Source organism: Scardinius erythrophthalmus (genome assembly GCF_964197995.2).
Source record: "Scardinius erythrophthalmus genome assembly, chromosome: 16".
NCBI classification, from domain to species: Eukaryota; Metazoa; Chordata; class Actinopteri; order Cypriniformes; family Leuciscidae; genus Scardinius; species Scardinius erythrophthalmus.
Genome location: NC_138236.1, coordinates 35,448,286 through 35,457,156, shown reverse-complemented (window position 1 = coordinate 35,457,156; position 8,871 = coordinate 35,448,286). Strand labels below are relative to the sequence as shown.

Below are 8,871 nucleotides of genomic sequence, written 5' to 3'. Positions count from 1 at the left end.
ATGCACATCATATTTTATTATTATTATTATTATTATTTTTAAATTCATGTGCCCTCATAATCTTTAATCAAAATAACTTCTCCCTCTTGCAGCTTCTCTTCTCTTCTCTGATGATGTGTTTACTGGCGTGAGGGCGGGGCAACCTGTCACTCACATGAGATCCACCAATAGCAAACCACAACCATCCAATCACTTCTCCATGGACCAAATCAAGTCCCACCCTATTGTTCCTGTTCCAGATGCTGTTTCACATTTATTGACAAGCCTTAAAGGAGCTGCGAAAAATATTATAAAAAAAAAACATGTAATGACCCCTTTAATGTCTCCTGCAAGTCACTCATAAGAAGGTCAATTCTAGATATAGTGCATATAATATGTTTTGTACAAAAAAAGACATACAACAAACACTACAGCACTTTGATGGTTTATTTATGGTAATTTAGGAGGTGAAACTTTTCTAAATCCCATAAAACAAAAACACCCTCATACACACATTATCCTCACAATTGCTGGAATAAATAAATTAAAAAGCAAAACGAGTTCCTCAACTCTTTACTTTAGAGGAGAATGATTGAAATACATTTTCCAAGCACATCGTATTACAGGAGAAATGTGTAAACACAAATGTAATGAGCATTTAATACAGTAAGAGAAGCATATTTGTACAAGATCAATGGTAGGCAGAAGCCTTACACAACACTTAAATACAACAAGGTATGTTTAGGAATGACAGTGCTGTTTTATTAATCATATCTGTAATGAAGACTGCTAAATGCAACATTTTGCAGTGAAACATCAATCTAAGCATTAAAATCCTAATCTATCGGCTGGCCTTGCTTGGGTCCTTCCAGCACACGCAGAGTTTCATCCCACTGTGAAAACTGTTTTGATAAAAGAATCATCTGTGAAAAGGTTAAGGATACTAAGGCATTCATGCGAAAGAATTCATGTTCAAAAATGAGCTTTTTGTGTGTGTTTTTAGCTGCAGGGACTCTTGAACACATGGTTAACATTCACTGCAAGTAAGGATACCATTTTGTTGTATTCTTCAAACAGCCTTTTCACTTCAGCAGACAATTCTTCATTCTGGTCCTGTGGAAGTCAATCACGGATCATATATGTTTGTATAGGAAGGAGAATCAGCATGATTCACAACATGTTCTCGTTTAGTGATGGTCAAACCTACATGCTAAAATACATGTTAAATCCAAGTTTTATACAAAGAAATCCCTACTCCACTCCACCTGCAAATGTGCAGAGGTGTAAAAAGTATTGGAGTAATAGTATACAGTATGGAGTAATAGTATATATATATACTGATTGGCTTCATCACTGACTCCTCTCCACCAGTAAGCTGGTGTGTGGTGGGCGTTCTGGCGCAATATGGCTGCCGTCGCATCATCCAGGTGGATGCTGCACATTGGTGGTGGTTGAGGAGATTCCCCCCTTCTATGTAAAGCGCTTTGAGTGTCGAGAAAAGCGCTATATAAATGTAATGAATTATTATTATTATTAATTACTTCACTACTATAATTATCATTGGTTACACTTCATTTGGTAACACTTTATTTTACAGTGTCCTTGTAACATATGTTACATGTACTTACCATAGTAACAACCAGTGTTGGGTGTAACGCATTACAAAGTAACGCGTTGCTGTAATAATATTACTTTTTTCAGTAACTAGTAGTGTAAGGCATTACTCGTCTGAAAATAGTAATATTATTACAGTTTTCCCGAGCTAGTTACTTGCGTTACATTTGCCAGTAGCACCTTCATCACACACAAGGCACACAACACAGAGAACAGAAGGGAAGGGGAGGAGGGCGTGAATGGAACAGTGATTGGTCTGGGTTTGGCATGAGGTATCATTTACCATCACCGATTGGTCGACACGCGGCAGTTAAGGCCAATCAGGGATGACTTCCCTAATGAATATTCATGAGTCTTCCCCTACCATCCTGGGAAAAAAAATATAGCGCCCCGGACGCGCGCGCGCAGCCCGTTCACTCTCACCGCCTTCAAACAACACGAGCGCTGTATTGCTCTCTCTCCCTCGCGCATATAGTAAAAGGTCGGAAGACCGGTTGTGTTTTATAGACAATTTTGCATATAAATGACTATTTATAGGGCTTGAATTACAACCTGAAACTGTGCATGCGCGGGTAAAACTGCTGTGGTGAAACTGTGGCTCTGCGGCTCTGCAGACAGATATTATTGGGGCAGATGGGGAAAAATGGAAGCGTCAACAACGGCAAGTACAAGTACAGTTGTTTGTAGTTATTTGTGCTAGACAGTGCCAGTCTGTTGTTGGCGTAATAAAGACCCTAAAGAACACTCCTCCTTTGTATGTTCTCCCTCCATCTGATGCATCTCAGGCAATTATAGAGTAATTAAGAAAAAAAATTGAACTAGTAATATAACTAGTAATATAACTAGTTACTTTCTCCAGGGAGTAATAAAGTAAAGTAAGGCATTACTATTTTTGAGAGTAATATGTAATATATTACTTTTTTGAGTAACTAGCCCCAACACTGGTAACAACAGTAAATTATGCATAATTACATGCAACTAACCCTCAACCAAACCCTAATCCTAACCCTATAGTAAATACATAATTAAACTGTAACAAGGACACCTTAAAATAAAGTGTAACCCTTTATTTTAAGGTGTCCTTGTTACAGTGTAAATATGTATTTTAATACTGTGTAATAATAATTAACTACATGTACTTACTGTAGGGTTAGGATTGGGGTTTGGTTGAGGGTTAGTAAAATTAAGTTTTGGGTGAACTATCCTTTTCAGACACAGACTTTGACTAATCGTAATGTGTTTTTATGATAACCATCACTGTAGATGGATGCACTTGAGAATGAACACGGTAATTGATTAGTCTTGACTATTAGACTGAAAATCACTATCAAATGTCAAACCACTGTACGATCATCTGCTGAAAATATTCAGGTAACAGGTTTAAGGATATCGGTTTAATATTACACACGTCCAGTTAAGTATAATAATAGAGGACATACTATGCTCTTTTCATTTTTGATTATGTTTTTGAAGTGTACTAGAATATGTTTTCATGCTTTAATGTTCAAAATGTCAGTAACGCTCTGTTTAGTTCCTGTCTCTATGAAGCCCCTCCTTCTGAAAAGCACAATGTGCTCTGATTGGTCAGCTGGATCAGTGTGTTCTGATTGGTCAAGCGCTTCGAGTGTGTTTGGGAAATGTCTCGTCACTTACCATAACCGCCAGTTTCAACACACTACTAACTAACTCAACCAGGCCCCGCCCCTTTATTCTGCGTATTAATTATTTAAATGAGGAATATTGTGACGTGTTCGTTCCTGAAGAAAACTCAAGATGGAGGCGTTTCAGGGAGTTCAGAAACAGTGACACTGATATAGAGAATAACTCCCGCTGGAGGGACTTTGTGCTTTGCAGAGCATTTTCATGCTCAAACAGAAACATTAGGCACTAAAAAATGTTGAAAATGTCAAAAGAACGTAATAGGCCTTCTTTAAATCCTTAAGTACAAGTAAGTACTTACACCTTAAAGGGTGCAGTAAGCAAATTTTTGAAAAATGTTATTGAAAAGTGGACATAGCACCAAACCACACTTGTAGCCAATCCGCAGTAAGGGGTGTGTCCACTCATGATGGGGCAGGAGAGAGAGATCAGTGCTCAAGACAGACATTAGCAGAACAAGGGAGATGGCAGAGAACATGCAAAAGAGGAAAAGGCCAGGGGAACATAACTTTAAAAAGAAGAGTTAAGATGTAGGACCCACTTTAATATCGGAGAAGCTTTCCGGCGCTGGAGAGACTTAAGGAGCGGGCAGGCTTGAAAACGGACACTGATGTTGCTTTATTTCTTCTTGATACATGAGTGATGTTGGTTTTGCAGTGTTTCACAGAACGAAGATATGCTTTTTTTTTTGCTTGAATATACTCGTGTCATCTTCGCCTGTTTGTTGATTTGCATTATTATTATTGTAAGCCTGGAACGTCAAAACCTCCTCCACCGCCTGTTTCAAGCATCGGCTCCCAAAGTGTGTCGGAAAAGTGAGATAACATACTCTTAATATATGTTTTTCTTTTGGTTCCCCTTTCAGTGATCACTATAACCCCTTAATCTTGCCACATGTGTAATTTATTAGATGCTTGCACTATCGTGTTATGTAGGGATTTTTTTGGGGGATGACTTTACCATCGAAGGAGTAGAGGAGCTAAATAACAATTAGACATTCGACCTTTACCAGAAACCGCTTACTGCACCTTTAGATGTAGACTTTTAATTGACATGAACATTTTTGGAACAGAGCGACTGTACTTTAACGTGTGTACAATTTCTCAGTACTTTTTACACCCATGAGAGAGAGCACAAAGGATAAAAAATAATTGGTTACCTGCTGTTGAATGTGAATTTGTGACAAGCGCTGCACTTTAGTGGTCAACTCTGGAACCGCTGTAAAAACAAGATGAGAAGGGGGGGAACACAGTTTTGTCAATAATACATCCAGATAACCTCAAATATAAGGAAACAGTTACTTAAATATTTGACAAAAATAGCAATGGCCAGTGTTTTTACCTTTGATGTGGTTGCTGTCCAGAAGAGGCTGCAGATTGTGCACCTGCTCCAATAATGTGGCCTGGGAACGCAGAAACTCTTCCTCTGTAGATATAGGAGGAGGAGGTTATTAATACAATGCTGAAATAATTAAATCTATACAAAATCATATGGGCCTGGTTTCACAGACAGGGCTTAGATTAAGCCAGGATTAGGCCTTATAACGCTGACGTGACCAGGAGAAACATTGTGCCATGAACAAACATGTTATAGAAGGCTTTTCAATCTGCAAATCACCAACATTCACCATGGATTTAATGTAGCAACGCAACGCTAACTGTAACCATGGGTTTGTAGCAGAAATGGCCGAATGTTTTTACATTATTCATTTCAGGGTTGATACCACCTTTTGAGGGTGAAATTCAAGCACTTTTAACGGATGATCACACAACATGTTCCAGCACTTCAGAAGGTCTGCTTGCACTCCTACATTTTCAGTAATGGTCTACAGTGCTCTTAGTAAAGTTAGTCTGGACTCTGTAGCCCTCTTTAATTTGTGTTTGCTTGTACAATTCACATTAGTGGTACTTTACGTCCAATGTAAAATCAGGGTCCTGAAGCAAAACCAATTGAGAATCACATGGGTGAAAAAAGTGCACTAACCTGCTAGAATAAACTCCAGTTTCATTGCATCTGGCACAGCAATGAAGTCTGTGAACTGGGGGTCCAAATACTTCAGCAAATCTTCAACTGATAGAAAAGATTAATTTATAAATGCTGATGGAACATATTAAAACATACACAGGATTTTGATCACAAATGTTACTCTCACTTTTCTTGTGCAGGATCTTGACACGCTCTCTCTTGTTTGCTGTGTTTGCAAGAGCACTGCTGATCCTTGTGAGTGATTCAGCACACTGAAGGAAGGAGAGACCGATTATAAATCCAGCAAAAGGTTAATCAGGTTATATATGAAGAGTTACAACTGGACATGTACTTTACCAACATCAAGATTTTAGGTAAAACCGAATAGTTTATCACTTTTGATAACATTTTGCATACATTGTTTTGTTTGGTCCTGCAGCATTACAAATTAGTTTTTTAAAGTATAAATATTCCATGTAATCTCGAAATTAGAATGAACTCATGAATGACATTTCACTATTTTGACACGTTATTTCCATCAGAGCTCCATATGCTGCATTCATTTTCATGGCAACTTTAAATGGTATTATATGTGAATGTTAAGTGAGTGGCGGTACATTAAATCTAGGCTGTGTCTTAGATCAAGGGTTTTCTATCTTTTAAATGCCAAACACCACCAACTATTATCATCTTTGTGTGAGGGACCCCCATGCTAATTTTTTGTTAATCAGCTATATATATTTCATGTATAAAGACCCAATTTATACCATAAAAATGTATATTAAAATATGTTTTAAATATTATTTGGAAGACTTTTTTTCACTATACTGCACTGGTTAGGAACTAGGCCTATATCATTTATTAAAATTACATTTTAAAGCATTTATTTACTTTTTTAACAATTTATTTAAATCAGATTCATTAATTTAATTTAATCATATTTATGTATTTTTTCATAGGTTTATTAGTGTAATTTGTCTGCTGCCACGCCCGCAAACTGAACAGCTCTCAGTAACGTTACTGCATCACAACACTCAATGCCAGCATGCCATTTCTGACAACCAATGCACATTAAAGCCGTATCATCAGCAAGAATGAATGTTATTATCTCGTGAATATGATCTGTCAAATCCACAACAATAAACACAGCTGACACTGACACACTCACACACACTCTCTCACACACACACACACACACACACACACAAAGAGCGGTTAGAGGGCTTTAGGCGCGTCTGAGGCGAATCACCTTCACTGGCTTGTTGTTTTTTCCTCCTCTTTCCCCATGAACGCGTTTTTCGAGAACTTGAAGGCGAGCGTCCAGATCGTCCAGATTGTTTTTCCCTTCCATTTTGTTGTTTGGAACTTGGTAGCGCTTCTCTAACCCGGAAATGACGCTTCGGACAGCCTCTTCTTCTGCGCGTCACAGCCGGTCAACGATATATTCGCGACGGGTCACAGGCACAGCCATAGGTCACAGCAAACGCGATGTATGGCAAGCCGTTTTAACATTTAATGTTTAAAACCTACTATAGTAGATGGAAATAGGGGTCCACGCGCACCCCCCGGCTTTTTTTATGCCACCTGATTAATCTGCCAGGTACCAAGCCGCAATAATGTCCCAAAGGCTTCATTTTTAACCCTTTGCTGTAGCCGACCGGAACCCGAAAATAAAAAATAAAAAAAACAGTAGCAGTTTTAACAGTAAGTGACATGGCATCTGACGCACAGAAGCCAATGGCACATGTCACTATGCGCACTGGCACATCCGGTCTTCTTTGGCATGTGCCAGTGGATAGTGGCATGTGTCACTGACATTATTGGCATGTGCCAGTGGTGGATAGTGATGTGTCACTGACATCGCGACACACACTGACATGACACCTGACTGACACCGAGTCGCGGAACATGTCACCGTGTTGCGACACCTCCAGTAGTGACTGACAGATTAATCGAACACCTATAGCCTACTGACGTAATTGTGGCACAAAATCCTAAATAAATAGCCTAATTTTGTGATATTTAAAATATTTGTGTCACGTCTGTATTTGATGAATGTTTTGTAATACCAGAGCTACTTTATGTTTAAAGTAGTTAAACATAACTTTTTCATAACCGGTTCTTTTGTTTATCTCGCAAAGTCACAAACTGCCCATCCTAGGAAAGACGCGAAATAAATCTATTATGGGTCACTACGAATAACGTATTAACAGTCGCGTCCGTTAAGCCTGTTTTATACTTCTGCGTCGAACTGCCGCCGTAGCTACGTCGTAGGCTGTGTGTAGCGCGTACCCTACGGCGTACCCTGACGTGCACCTCTCCAAAAATGTAACAACGCGTCAATTCTACGCGGACACAAGCGCGGTGATTGGTCTGCCAGAACCCCTCCCTCGGGGTTTCACATGCTCCCTAGGTGCGCGTCAACGCGGACAACGACACAGAAGTATAAATTAAAACCAACACGTTGCCTACGGCGTATAGGCTCCGGCGTAGGTCCGACGCAGAAGTATAATGAGGCTTTTACTGTAAACCTTTATTTTTGCGTGATGCTGCACAGACGTACGCCAGTAGGTGTCAGTATAAGTGAGTGTAACAATGGCCAGCGCAAGATTCTCATCGGTGGCTTTAATATTTCAAATCCTTCCAAAAAGTGTAAAAAATGTTTTTATTAAAAATCATTTGTTTGTTAGGCTGTGTATCTGAAAAGGAGTATACCGAGCTAACAATATGCAAAAAAGTGCTCAGTGCAACAAACGTTCGGTCGCGCAGGACGTTCCTCTGTACCTTTAATATTTCAAAAATAATTTTATGGAATTATTCATTAAATAAAATAAATTTTTGTTGTACAAATTAACTATGTGCATATGTTACATAATCTTCATTATACTCCGGCAGACAGCTGCAGGTGTCACTACTGGAGGTGCCACAACATAAAGAGAGGCCAACTGGCATGTACCAGTGGATATTGGCATGTGTCACTAAAACGTGAGATGTGCCAATGGATTGCGTCATATGCCACTTGCATAACAATTTGCTTTATGCTGTCAAAAATATGATTTATAACATCGCTAAGTTAATGTGTAGCCTACAACATACATAAATCGATACAATTATTTTTGAAATATTAAAGCCACAGATGAGAATCTTGCGCTGGCCAGTGTTACACTCACTTATACTGACACCTACTGGCACGCGTCTGTGCAGCATCACGCAAAAATAAAGGTTCCAATCATCGACAGGGGCGGGTGTTGTGAGGTTTTGCGCTCGTGCACGGCTGCCTATGACGGCTGCACGCGAAAACCTCACGACACCCGCCCCTGTCGATGATTGGTTGGAACACTATTTATTTTGGTTTTGAGTGATGTTGATACCAACTGTTTTTGTGTGCAGAGCTCAGAGCCTAGGCTACCTAGAGAGACGCGGTTTTTTGACAGCATGCTTATGGGGCGGGCAGCTAGCGGATCGTTAGGAAATATTAGATGAATGTGATCATTTATGTTTGGGCCTGAAATCGCTGATACCACCTTTAATCAAAGAACAAAGGGAACAGAGAAAAACACTCACTGCTCTTGACTAAAGAACTTTTGTAACTTTAATAAGGATTAGTCTATATATAATTTATAATTAATGCAACGCAGACTGTTTGATAACTTT

The 8,871-nt window shown here is 39.2% G+C and overlaps 1 protein-coding gene across 1 annotated transcript; it reads right to left on the bottom strand.

Annotated features, from left to right (window-relative positions):
- Positions 1–164: 164 nt before the first annotated feature.
- On the bottom strand, positions 165–6,827 carry dctn3 (dynactin 3 (p22)). Its single transcript, XM_081389071.1, has 7 exons — positions 6,467–6,827; positions 5,405–5,489; positions 5,236–5,322; positions 4,594–4,677; positions 4,412–4,470; positions 1,033–1,092; positions 165–902 (listed from the first exon to the last, which is right to left on the bottom strand). Exons 1-7 carry the CDS (start codon positions 6,566–6,568, stop codon positions 816–818), a joined length of 564 nt encoding a protein of 187 aa, XP_081245197.1. The 5' UTR covers positions 6,569–6,827; the 3' UTR covers positions 165–815.
- Positions 6,828–8,871: the final 2,044 nt, after the last annotated feature.

Excerpts from the sequence above, each read along its gene's own strand:
- dctn3 (XM_081389071.1), bottom strand. The coding sequence starts at position 6,568 with ATGGAAGGGAAAAACAATCTGGACGATCTGGACGCTCGCCTTCAAGTT. Across the intron at positions 5,490-6,466 it reads AAAACAACAAGCCAGTGAAG|TGTGCTGAATCACTCACAAG; the intron begins GTGATTCGCCTC and ends TCCTTCCTTCAG. Across the intron at positions 4,678-5,235 it reads ACTGGAGTTTATTCTAGCAG|AGGAAGAGTTTCTGCGTTCC; the intron begins GTTAGTGCACTT and ends CTATATCTACAG.